The 14,172-nt window shown below is 37.2% G+C and overlaps 1 protein-coding gene and 1 long non-coding RNA gene across 4 annotated transcripts in view; one reads left to right on the top strand and one right to left on the bottom strand.

Annotated features, from left to right (window-relative positions):
• Nucleotides 1-14,172, top strand: part of LOC308613801 — a 195,788-nt gene that overhangs the window by 114,866 nt on the left and 66,750 nt on the right. The window lies entirely within an intron of this gene.
• SYNPO2 (synaptopodin 2) overlaps nucleotides 1,697-14,172 on the bottom strand; it is a 170,029-nt gene continuing 157,553 nt past the window's right edge. The window contains exon 5 of one of the 3 annotated variants that reach the window (XM_081225741.1): nucleotides 1,697-5,228. In XM_081225741.1, coding sequence (XP_081081867.1) covers nucleotides 4,686-5,228 — 543 coding nt within the window. In that variant the 3' untranslated portion in view covers nucleotides 1,697-4,685. The remainder of the gene's footprint in view (nucleotides 5,229-14,172) is intronic. The other 2 variants (XM_081225742.1, XM_081225743.1) reach the window with 2 other exon arrangements.

Here is a 14,172-nt window from a genome sequence, read left to right as displayed (position 1 = left end):
CTGGTACTATGTGGACTAGGGAAACACTGGCTAGTCCTGAAGCATCTCTGTTGCTGTCTTCCTGGTGACTAGCCAGGGAATTGGACTCTCCTTGCCTCAGGCTGCCCAATGGCTCCATGTGGAGATAACATAACTTATCTCTTGGCATGTTTTGAGATTTATAGTTTACTGAGTGCTAGGAATTCCTAAGAGAAAAGGGGCTTTTTCTATGGCATTAGCATCTTCAGACATGTGAACAAAAAAAGAAGAGAGTGTCACTCATCCTCTGGTTACACAAAGGGTTAAGTCGGAATCTACTGCAGTTGGCCCACCGACAGAACAGTGCACCCTGAGGGGAATACAGCATGGAAAAAACAGGATGAGGCATTCTGTGCTTTGGATAAACAGACCCCTAGGTAGTTAAGATGCACATCTCAGGAATAATTTCAGTGAGCCCAGTTTCTTGCAGAAAAGCACAAAAATCATTAATTTGAGATATCTCTTCTATATGATTAGCAATAATCTTTTACTAAGATGTTTGCTTGACTACCAGTATTTCCTAGCAAAAAAAATTCATAGATATACTGGCTCCTACCCTGCCTCTTCAGAGCAGTTTCTCAGAGCTACTGAGAGACTGTCTTCCTGGCTGTAGTCCTCAGTAAGACCCTGAATAAAACTTAAACTCACAACTCTATGTTGTGTGTTTTTCTTTAAGTTGACAGACAATATAGTGCTACTATCTCTTAAGTTATTTAAATCTTTAAAATGGTCCTCATTTTTAAAGAATATTTCAAGTGCTGGCCCTTTAAAAAATATGTTTTATCAGAATGCCAAAAACAGCCATTTTATTCATAATTTTAAAAAAAAAGAATTATCAAAAAGCTGTGCTACATAATATCACTGACCAGGGAGCTCACATTCCAGCTGATGGTTTTAATCATATGTAGGAAGATCCAAAGTCATTTTTTTTTTTTTCTGCGATATGCGGACCTCTCACTGTTGTGGCCTCTCCCGTTGCGGAGCACAGGCTCCGGACACGCAGGCCCAGCAGCCATGGCTCATGGGCCCAGCCGCTCCGCAGCACGTGGGATCCTCCTGGACCGGGGCACGAACGCGTGTCCCCTGCATCGGCAGGCGGACTCTCAACCACTGCGCCACCAGGGAAGCCCCAAAGTCATTTTTTAAAAGCTTTACTTAAATATGCTTTATTATAATGAAACCTTCAGTTTAATCAAGGTGAGGGATCAGAAGCCCTGGAATGACAAACATGGTAGATTCTCTGAGTCCAGGGTGGTTTTAGAAATCCAATCAACACATTATCAAGTCATATTACCACTGGCTATGCTTGTGCTTAGGACTGATTTTCAATACTATGAAAGAAAGAATTAATAGAGAAAAATATTAAATTAATAAAGAATAATATTCTAATATTAAAATATGGATCCAAAACCTCTTAACTTACATGTGAAATTGATCATATTTTGAGGTAAATTTTTTTTTTAAGTTTTTAAATGTTACAGCTAAAATGTTGCCAACCAGCATGAAATTCTTTTGATGTGTCTGGAAGCTGATAACAGTAGAAACTAAAATTTAAAAATATGTAGTAGATAAGGTTAAATCTTTGGAGTGAAGACTATTTCAAAACAATTTTTTATAAGGAAAAATGAAAAGGCTATTTAAGTTGATTTTCAAGTTAATTTTTATTACTAATACAATTTTGATTTTCAGTATGCATATTTCAAATACAGTCTATTGGGATAAACAAAGGTGGAAATGTTAAGCTAATAAGCAGAACAGTCTATTTTAGTAGAAGAGGTGTGGACAGTGTAGATACTTCTACTTTAAAAAGAAATCAAATGTGAAAATCTACTTTCTCTTAAAAACAAACATTTCTACAGTTCCTCTCTAATTATAATAACTGAGCCTATTTGATATATTTTTTATCCAAAGTTTCAATTGATTAATATATATATGTATATGCTTGAGCCCTAACTGTGTAGCCCTTTCCAGTGTGATGAGGCCAAAACATGAGACATATCCAGAGATAAATGGACTAGAATTGTGCAGTTATAGAACTTAAAATACAGCACAGTATTTAAATCATCTTAATAACAGACACTTCACACGCATGCAATGATATATTTAAACTCAAGATGGAAAGGAGGTGCCAAATTAGTGTACTTTTAGAGAATGCTTTTTAATCCATGGTGGAACAGAACTCTGTACCTATGTGACTGCTACTAGTAGAATAATGTCTTACAACGCATGTGGTATATATTTACAAAGCAACAGCTCTTCTCTAAAAAGACTATTATTTGGAATATAAGACAAACTGATTTTATTTTTGTGAGAACAGTAGTTATCTAGGTATTCTCAAAAGGAATCAGATATCAGAATGGCAACCTTAGCTCAAACACTAGCTTGAGTGTAAGCAATCTAACTTTACTCCTTTTTGAGTAAACTGGAGATAAATACCCATACATTTTGTGATGATTTGACAATGGCACTTCTGCTTTTCAGAATTATGTCTGCAAAGTATGACTTCTTGAAACATTGATTTCTAATAAAAATATGAGACAGTCATTTCCCTTGTGAATGAAAAATGCATAACTTTCCTTCCATGTACTGTCATTTTCTTGATGTCTAGAATAAATTCAAATAGCTTAATACAATGATTATTTTGATCTAGTGCATGCAAAGAGAGAGATGGCTGTTTTACAATAATATTTAAGTTTAAAATGTCTGCTTCTCTCTATTTTGAGTCTAGTGAAAGTTTTAGTGAATAATATAATGTATATCAACTTATGGAATTGAAGTATCTAAAATCTAAGGAGTAAAGGAAATAACTTCTAGCATCATAAAAGAAAGCAACAAAATAGGATATGATCCTGTCACACAAAATCTTTTCTGCTAAATTCTGCATATCTTAAAACATTGACATCTAGAATAACTGGACCACTATAAGAATTTTTATGTGGGGATTCCTGAGAATTCCTGACAGATTAATCAATATACCAGACATTATTTTTTTAAGATTCCATAGGAACTCTTTAGGAATCAATAATTATACCTTATAATTTGAGAGAATTAATGCTGTATCAATTTAAGATAATTTAACAATATAACTTTAGAAAGTACTCTTCTTAATAACTGAACAAATTAGTAGTATCTGGGTGACTCCATTACCAATAGAATTTACTGTGATTTCTTCAACTTTTTATTTCTTTGTTTCCAACATAAGGGATTACTTGTATCCTGGCAATTTTTAAAAATTTTATTCTGTGAAAGAGACCATCATAGTGATAAATTCAAGAGTCAAAAAAAGTAAAACAAAACAAAATAATCATATTTAGAAACCTAAGAAAGTTTTGAACACTCAAGATGTTTTCATTTTAAAATGTTCTCAATGCTTGTTTATGATGTAAAATACTTTGAATTTCCTTGTATTTAATACTTTGTGGGTATGGCAGTGAGGAGCAGGTGTTTGACTGATTGTCTCATAGTCATGCTAACAAGGCATGGGTCATGGAATTGTCCAAGCAACTGTTTAACTTCCTTTGAACATCCTAATGATGTCTTTCTAAAGAAGCACCACTTGTTGCATAGGCTTCTGTGGCATGCTTTCCATAACTAAATAAATGGTCATGACCTACATTTGCATAATAACAGACACATCCTCTACCACTTCCTTAAATCCACTAATAGCTTTTTTTCTTCACATCAACCCTCACTCCACGTAACACATAGCACAAAACCTGCTGCCCAACAATTCCTCTTGGACCTTTAATGATACATATAGTGACACCAGGGACCTCATCCACTCCTAAACTTAATCTGATATTTATATGATGAGCAATAAAAATGAATAATGCATCAAGGGTCATTTTACAAATGAGAGAAACTCAGAATATCAGAGCTGTTAAGGATATAAGAAATTAAATAATCTGATATTCTCATTTGACAAATGAGAACACCTGAACCCAGAATCTATTCCTGTCTCAGGCTACTGGCTTTAAGTAGATTAAAAATAAATCCTGTACCTAAATCTTTCTATTCCCCACATATTACGCCATTTACCTCAAAAATCCATCTGAAATGTATAATTGTCTTACTCTCAAATATTTATTTCTTTCTGAGAACATCTATATTTCAATTCCAAAAACCAAATTTTATCAGATTTTAAAATATATTTCAGAGAAATGCTTAAAATAACACCAAGGAAATCCTTTTTATGTAATTATTACTCATTGGCATATCCCCATTGAAAAATTCTCCAATGTTATATTCTTGCTGTTACTGCTAATGACAGTTAGCATACCATATTTCATTAATTCCTTCCTAGACTAAGGCACATACAAGAAAATACTTAATTTCATTTTAATTCAGAGAGTTTAGTTGCCTAGAACTACTCCATATTAATGAAATAAATGGAATTAAGGTTATGAATTACATATAAGTGCCATCAACACAGAAAATGAAGTTTTCTTCAAAGAAATTCTCTATGCATCTGCAGAGAAGGAAGTGATTCACACTCACATGTGCATATACATACACACACACCCACACACACATACAAACTCAGATAAATGACCTATGAGAACAAGCCAAGATCAAAAGTGAATCTAAATCTGTTGGAAAAGTGAAAACCACTGCAAAGAAACATTTAAAAAAAATGATAAGTGGCACATGATCAGTTCTTCTAACTTTCATGTTTGGCGTCTCCATCCCCTTGGGTGTGGGTTATAGTTGCAATTGGTTACTGAAACACAGTAATCAGACCTGGTCTCCATGGACATTATTTCAGAATCATTTCTGGAAGGCTGCCTATAATATGCATATGGCACCTGTGAATCATGTTGGGAGTTGGTGGGCATACTATTATTGGGTAGGAATGCAACATTATACTCTTGCCTTCCAAATGAGCCCATATTGGCCTTCTGGGTTTGAGGGACATAAGACAGTCTTTCATTCCAATCCTCAGACGACCCTGGAAGCACCTTCCTCTGAGCTGCTGAGACCACATTTGCCATAATGGATTCCTGAATGTTTCTGGGTCTGAAGGCATCATCCAGTAAACCAAAAGAAGACTTGGCTGCTGCTTCCCCAGGAGTTAGTCTCTTGTTTGCTTCCTCTAGCCCATCAGTTGGTTTGCTAGAGTAGCTATAAGCAGGCTGGTATACCCAAGGAGATGTTGTAGAGATGGTGGGTGGGACTGGCCTTCCAGGAAGAGAAAGAGAGCGTCCACTCTGCTAGAAATAATGAAAATGTTAATATATCTCATTCATGTTGGTTTATGCTGATTGACTGTTATTCCAATGTATTCTCCACACCATTACTAAGCACTATAAAAATCAAATCACCACAATGCTTAGTCCTAAAGCCAAGATAGGCTGCCTCTACCCGGTGTATTATTAGCGCTGGTCTGGGACTTGGCCCTCATTTAGGACCTCCTCCTTGCTCTCCTTTTCTGAACCCATAGCTCCAATTGCTACCATCTTTCTTAGGCATAACCACCATGGCAGGTGCCCTGTCATCACTGGGAACCACCCTTACTTCTGTCTGCACTCTTCATATTCATATCTATATCCACAGCCCACCCTCATTCTAATCCTGTTTTCCTGATACCAAATAAACTTAACATACTGATAACTCTGGAAACAGACCATGAGCTACTGGGCTTTGTACTTTTCCCAAGTGACTTTTAATATGTTATATTGATCCACTGAATATAGCAAAAACAAAGAAAAGCTACTTAGATGTATTCAACGTTACTGGTCTGATGGAGTAGATCGCCTTTTTCCAGCCAAATTCTTTTTATACATTCGTGAAAATCACATCGATCTTTATTTCCTGAGTGTGGTGTATTGCCCATATCTTGAAGGAAACATTTCAGCCACGTGTTTCATTTGTGCTTTGGTTCCTTTTATGTGTATTACATTCCTTATTTCCTTGAGAGTGTGTGTCCCTGAAATATTCCCTTGTGTATGCTAAATGTTCAGTTTGTCTAATATGCAGAAATATAAATTACTGAAAGCTCTTTTATTCTCTCTTTTTACCCATTCTGTATTTCCAGGGACCTTGAAGTCTGGTTATATACATTATATTCTCACACATTCCCATTTGCATGAGACCCTTAGACAAACTCTTGGCAAAAAGTATCAAAGGCACACTTAACAGAAATGAGTCAACTTGGAAGTATCATAACATTGTGTTTCTTGAACAAAAAACATTGCCATGCTTAAAAATGTGTTCAGATTCTATAAATGGTTTCAACAGCTTTTCTTTCTTAATCAAGTTCTTAAATTTAAAATGAATAGCAACACCTGGATTTGGACAAAATGTCTCAGATTAAAATGTTTAGGTATTTCTGTTGTTATTCCATTAGGCACACAAAGAAGGTAGGTGGTTCAATCTTGGTTTGCATATAAAGAATAAGGGAGTCAATATAATGAATCTTGATTCTCTCTTTTCAGTCATTAAAACTTTAGTAATAATGGGGAAATTTCCTGGCAGTCCATTGGTTAGGACTCAGCACTTTCACTGAGTGGGGCCCGGGTTCGATCCCTGGTGGGGGAACTAAGATCCCTCAAGGGACGCAGCCAAAAGAAAAAAAAAAAAACTTTAGTAATAATGGTTGACTTTTAGCAAAAACTTGTTTTCATTAATCTCCTTCTCTTAATCTAAATCCAGTAAGTCACTATTTAAGGACTTGGTTTCTATTCCACATTGTTAGTGCATTGTTTTCATTCATTTATTCATTTAACAAAAATTTTATTGAATACCTAATGTTTCTAGGCACTTTTCCATGAGCTAAAGATACAAAGATGCTTCAGATAAAGTCCCTCTCCTCAGGAAGCATACAATCCAGTACAGTTTTTAGCTCTGCAATTGTGAGTTAGTCAATCAGAGGTCAATTTAGAGAAGAGACTCTTTACCTATTTTGACAGGACCAATAGCCAGTTTTGTACACTGTGAGAAGTATTAACATTCAGCATGATAAAGAGGAATTAGCTCTTCTCTCCCACAGTATGTGTCTATGTCTCCCTTTTGTCCTTATCTCTGGAAGAAAGAGAACAACATTGGTCTATAGAGTCCCTGGGACACTTTTCACATTCCAGTGATATCTGTTTTCCATCAGATATAGCACCTGCTTTAGTCTGGTCTTTAAAACAATAGAGACTTAAAGGATGGCAACAAAAAGGCTCAGGTCTCCACAGAAATATAGGAGAGGCTCCTGAATATACATACAGGTAACTAACATCACTGGCTAATAACTGGAAAAATAAATAATTATCAATATATTTGGAAGTATTAATTACAATGTGAAGGCATACATCTCAGTGATAGGGCATGAAAAACACTGGATGAAAGAGAGAACTTTATTTTCTGGTCTTTGCTCTACCCACTTGGTTGGGAAATCTTCAGAAGAATGGAATCTTAACAGAAATGTAAAAGTTCAAAACACTGTTGAATGATACTCTAAAAACAAAGACATCAGGGATTGTTTTTCAGCTAAGGCAAAAAACATTGAATGTGGGGAGAAAGAGTAAAACTTTGAAGTATAATGTTGAAAGAGTAAGTCATAGTTTTCTGAAGAGAAACTTAAAATAGCATTGAAGCTTTTAAGAAAAGTCTCATGTAGAATAGACATATGCCAAATATAGCAGCAGTGCAGGTCATAAAGGAAGAGTGCAATGACCTCAATGAACAAAATGACAATTGCTCTTCTATATACTCCTCAGACTGCCAAATGTGACTTCATGCTTCTTTAAATGCTAACAATAGAATAAAATTACAAATTGTCTTAGGTTAGAGACACAACTGTGGTATAAATAAATAGTTCTTTAGGTACATTTTTGTTTCTGTTCATGCCAAAACTATTTCAGGCCTCTAGTCTCTGCCTGCACCCAAACCCCTAATTCTAACGTATTTCCCCAAGGCAATTTTCACATCTTGTTCCTTGGTGCTATTTCCTTCTGTCAATCTCTGTCCCAAGGCTCATGCTGTTCTCTGCTTGGCTGGCTAAATGAAGCCATGTGATCTATCCTGAGCCAGGAATGACCAAAGGGACCTGAAAATAACAGAAGTGTTTCTTCTGGTTTGGAGTTTGGATGTCTGATGGTAGAATCCTAGCCACACATGGGTTGGAGTTTCTATCTTGGGTTGTATTATTATCGAAAGAATTTAATTTTGATATGAGAGCACTTAACTGTAGCCAGTATGTTAAATTGGTTATTTTTTGTGTATTATTATGTATGATGTGTTATCAAAATGCTTATTTCTTTTTGTCTCCTACTACCCTTTAAGTTTTTTTAATGAAAGAAATTTTTTCACTGCTGCTTGATGAAAACTTAGCAGGTCCTGTGACATTCTGCTTCCGTTTAGGACTAGTCCTGTCATTACCTTAAGTTACCCAAACCACTTTATTTCAACATAGAATATTCCAGCCACTGGAATAACAAACTCCAATCTCAGACTTAAATCTCTCCCTCCCAACTGCAGCCCATTTCAAGAGGATCTCCTTCCTTCAGGGAAGGCACTGTGGTTGGCTTCTTCATGCTTTCTTCCTCTTCCTCTCCTAGCTTACTAACCCTGACTTCCAGCCCCCTGGGGTTAGAATGACAGGATAGAGAAAAAAAGAGCAGAAAGAAATTTTTACTTGATTTGGTAACATCATGTTCTGGCTTTTCACTCTCAGAGCCAGGGAGGCCCAGAGAAGAAAACTTTCAAGGGATATTTGAAGATTCTTATTCCTATCAGATATCTTGTCTGTAATCCTTGGTTCATGCCAATTCATCTCAATTCTAGGGGTTAACTTGTAACTCAATCTGCACCCCTTAGAAAGCTGTCTACCTACCGTTGTAGCTACTAGGGTCTGTTTGCACCCTTGGAGAGGCCCCAAGACAACCCCATCCAGCTCTTCCTTACTCCTGGCCTGCTCTGGTCCATGGGGAATGCTCACATCATTTGCCTTTGGAAGTGCAGCAGCAGAATTCCCGGTTCTTTGCCAAAATAATTTTTCAGACCATCTCTCACCCTGTAGATATCCTGGGAGGGGGTCAGACTGACTGCAGCCCACCCACTCTGACCTCCCATCCATCCACATGCTGACATCTCGGATCAAGTTCCCTAAGAAGCCACTTTGAAACTCTTTTCTCACAAGGCTGGAGGTGAGAGGGTAGGGCCCCCCAACTCCACCTACTCCAAACACACACCTTGATCTGCAGCATTCCAGAATTCCTCCTCACAAAATCCTCTCTTCTTACCAGACTCTGACCCCCTTTAATAACCTGGACCTAAGGAGTTCAAGAATTGTGGAAGTGGTTTGCTAATCTGTGAACACACCAGGATACTCATGTCTACTATTTTCTTTGTAAAGTCAATGTTTTAATCTGGAATCTCACTTCAGTGTGCAGCATCTCTTATATTTGAGGGCCTTGGGGGAAACTTCCACTTTAATATTCTGTTATATAACATTATCATTTTCAGTAGAGCATATAGTTCTTTCTCTTATTTTTCTTTTTCAAATGAAATATAGGTTAAAAATAGAATGAAATGTGGTTTTTTCTACTAATTAATTTCAAGAAATTTATCTAATAACTTCAAATAGTCTTAAAAGTTGAAACCTTATACCGCACCCAGGCCTTGCCCTAGAGAAGGGGCCTCACTCATTTCCAGGGCATCTCAGGCAGTCCTTAAGCTCTAATCGTTGAGAACGTCTTCCATATATTGAACCAAACTTTGCCTCCCATAACTTTACCCCATTGATCCTGATAACATAAAGTACATCTACTTATACTCCTCTCCAGCCATTCCTTCACATATTCCAGGCTGCTTCGGCTCTCTAGGAACACCTTCACCACCTGATGCTCTTCTTCACTTTTCCAACGAAGGGGAAATAACATCTATGGTGTTCATTCCCTCAGGTTTTCTGCATCCTTTTCCCCCCAGTTTGTTAGATAAAACTAATGCAGATATAATGTCTTGATCTCCTTAAGCAGATGTACTTACAGAAACACAATCACCAAAAGCAAACCCATGAAGATATCATTCAAACTGACTGAGGGGCCGTGTCATCTGGCAGGTGGCATAGTTAATATTGCACGTAGAACAACAGTCTCTGTGTATTTAGACCAGTGTGCCATTTAAGTGTTGAATCCATGAGAGTACATGTCAGTCTTTAGATTGTCCAATAAAATGCATGCAGTAAAGGCTGCAAATATTCACACTGAACTCACGAATCACCAGTGTTATGTATTCCCATCAAAAGGATAAACACAAAGGAAGGATTTTCCTGCTTCTGCCTTCAGCAATAGCCAACACTAGTAGATCACTTACTGTGTGCCCAGTGGCGGGTGCTAATTGCTTTGCATGGAATATTTCATATATTCCTCATAACATGAAGTAGGCACTTTTAAGATCCCTATTTTCCAGATGAGGACAGTGACACTTAAATAGGGTAAGTAACTTCCGCAAGGGTAGAAAGCTAAAAAGTGCTGGAGTGAGGGGAGTTGAACTCAGGCAGTCTCATATCAGGGTTCTTAATCAAATACATATGACACTGTACTGGCAATGCAATTGTTTTGAAAAAAATATCTTTTCAAAAAAAGATTTAAATCCAAGCAAACTAAATGGAATGAGATGTTAGAAATTTTGGAAAGGGTCATTGAAATCTTAAGTTTGGATTAATTGATACTGGCATCTTGCCATTTGTCACAAGCACAAGTAGGCACCAGTGAGTAGGGAATACATCACATGAGATGCACTCCCTCTCTCTGAAGATGAGACACCGGGCACCCTGCATTCAGGTCAGCTGAAAAGCTCAGAGGAGCGGGGGGCCTTTCTCCGCTTAACATGAACTATCTTTTATGTCAGTTAGATGTTGACTTATCCACATAGCTTGTTAATGAAGCAGCTTAGTGAGCTTCCTTGTTAAACTGTCCAGTAACCAATTTAGCTGCCAGGAAACACTTGACATTTAAAAGAAGGAAAGGTCATCTGAGGTTTACCTAGGACAAAGAAGTGAATTCTAAAGCAATGCAAATAGCCCTAGAAGCCAAAGAAGTTTAATGTGATATACGTTTTGAAGTTCAAACTGTTTCATACCATAAACCTTATAAGCTAAAAAATTCTCTTGGCTGAAATCCTGCTTACACATACACAGTAGAGAATCTCCAGCTGACAAATGTTATTTCAACTCCTTCGACTCCTTTCTCTCTAAACACACATGATCAGTAAATATTCATCACAAACATATACTTTATCATAATCAGATTCCAATAAAAGCCAACAGGAATAAATGGCATTTCTTTTGACTTGTAAATCACTGATTAGAAATTCTACAAAGCAGAGGTCCATGAAAGGGCACATGAATAGACGAAAGCACCAGGCATCTGCCAGTTTTCCATTTGCTCAGGTTAAAATATTTGGAGTGATTGTTGACTCCTCCCCATCTCTTACACTCCACACCTGAACTGTCAGCTTTAAAATACATCCAGCATCTGACTATTTCTTACCATCTCCATTGGTACCATCCTGGGCTAACCCACCATACTCTTTTGCCTGGATTATTGCTATAGTCTCCTAATTAGTTCCCCAGTTCACCCTTGCTCCATTAGTCTAGCCTCAATACGGCAGCCATATTGAGAATCCTGTTAAAACCTAAGTCAGATTTTGTCACTTAGTCCTCTGTTTAAAACTCTGTCATCGCTTCTCATTTCACAACAGGAAACAAAGTTCTTTCACTGACCCACAAGGCCCTACAAAATCTGCTGGTTTCACCCCTCCTTATACCTCTGATTTCATCTCCTCCTGTTCTCTACCTCCCACTTTGCTCCAGCTACGCTGGCCTCTTTGCTATCCTTTGAACAGATCAGGTACCCTCATGCCTCAGGACCTTTATACTCACTGATCCTCTGCCTGGAACACAGTACTCCAGATATTAGGGTGATCCTACTTCATTTCCTTCAGGCCTTACTCAGATATCTTATGATCACTATTTGGCTATTCTCAATCTCTCTCTCTCTTCCCCCCATCCCCAAGATTCCCTATCCCCCTTCCCTGCTTTGTTTCTCCCCTTAGGCTTATGCCTGTCTAACATAATAAATGTTTATTTAATTATTTTGTTTACCTACTTCTCCCCACTAGAATTTAGCTCCATCTAAAGTAGGGGTTATTCCAATCCAACAATGGGCAAAAGACCTAAATAGGCATTTCTCCAAAGAAGACATACAGATGGCCAAGAAACACATGAAAAGCTGCTCAACATCTCTAATTATCAGAGAAATTCAAATCAAAACTACAATGAGGTATCACCTCACACCAGTTAGAATGGGCATCAGCAGAAAATCTACAAACAACAAATGCTGGAGAGGGTGTGGAGAAAAGGGAACCCTCTTGCACTGTTGGTAGGAATGTCAATTGATACAGCCACTATGAGAACAGTATGGAAGTTCCTCAAAAAACTAAAAATAGAATTACTGTATGACTCAGCAATCCCGCTACAGGGCATATACCCAGAGAAAACCATAATTCTAAAAGACACATGCACCCCAATATTCATTGCAGCACTGTTTACAATAGCCAGGTCATGGAAGCAACCTAAATGCCCATCGACAGATGAAAGGATAAAGAAGATGTGGTACATATATGCAATGGAATATTACTCAGCCATAAAAAGGAACGAAATTGGGTCATTTGTAGAGATGTGGATAAATCTAGAGACTGTCATACAGAGTGAAGTGAGTCAGAAAGAGAAAAACAAATATCGTATATTAACGCATATATGTGGAACCTAGAAAAATGGTACAGATGAACAGGTTTTCAGGGCAGAAATTGAGACAGATGTAGAGAACAAACGTATGGACACCAGGGGGGAAAGCGGTGGGGGGGATGGTGGTGTGCTGAATTGGGTGATTGGGATTGACCTGTATACACTGATATGTATAAAATTGATGACTAATAAGAACCTGCTGTATAAAAATATAAATAAAATTAAATTTAAAAAAATAACTAAAGTAGGGGTTATTGTTTTATTCATTAAGACATCCCTTGACCTAGAATGGTGCCTGCCAAGTAGATGTTTAGTAAGTATTTGTGAAATGAATGAATAGTAATTTCTATATCAGACTGCCATAATCAGGAAATTCAGTTATCTTCACCAAACTTTTTGGTCCTGTCCCAAGATGTAGCCCTTCTCACATGTCATTTACATGTGATGAGGGACTCACACAAATAAACCCATCCCACCACCCCCAATACATGCACACCAATATGCACACCAAGACATGTTTGGCAAAACAGATAAGATTGATCAATGTTTATGAAAAATAAAATTTTCTAAACAGGTAAAAGATTTTAACATGCTTCAAATAAATGATTTGCATTTAGGTCAGTGGAAGTGTAAGGGTTTTAAACTGCTTTGATTCCCCAAATGAGAAAAGTCTTAGAAAATGATTCATGAATCCTAAAGACAGCCCAAAATCTACTTGTAAGATTTAAAAATAAAGACCAAAGAAGAAAAAGATAATGGAAATTGGGATGGGTTAGATTTGGAGAAGAGAAAGCTGAAAGCTAATTTACCACTTATCGTGAGATTGCAAGCAGGTGTAGGAAATGGCAGTTTCTACTATCTGATCTCTTAGGGGCACTTCCAGCTCTAAAGAGTTTTCAATTACAATTTTTCTGACAATGGAAGCAGGTCAACATTGGAAGGAAGTTCTCCATAGGGATATAGAATTCCATTACCCAGAGATCTTTAAGTATAGGACAAATGCTCCCTTGATATAATTTAGATACAATTAAGTAGTCAGGGGGATAGTAGAATTTTAAGGTCATTTTTGTTCTAGTCTCTTAATAAGACAGTCTCTATCACATATTCCCTGCCTTCTCAAGTGAACCTTAAATCTTCCTGGTGGAAGAAGTGGAGTTTTGGGAAATTCCGTTGTAACTGTCTCTTATCTAAAAAATGGAAGTGTCCATTTTTTTAAACCGAAATCAGCAGTATTATTCTGCTTACCAAGAATAGTGCAGATAACCAGGACTAATAAATTGTACTATTGAATAGAAAAGTAGCCAAGTAACCATACGTTGCTTAAATAGTTCCATGAATGCAATAAACATACTTAGATATCAAAATAAGAGATAATGTCTTGTAGCTAGAGCTTCTCATCTTGGCTTTGCCATTAACCATTT

Source organism: Mesoplodon bidens, assembly GCF_964165515.1.
Source record: "Mesoplodon bidens genome assembly, chromosome: 1".
Lineage (NCBI taxonomy): Eukaryota > Metazoa > Chordata > Mammalia > Artiodactyla > Ziphiidae > Mesoplodon > Mesoplodon bidens.
The sequence above is the reverse complement of the archived record's forward strand: the minus strand, read 5'-3'. Positions and strand labels throughout refer to the sequence as shown.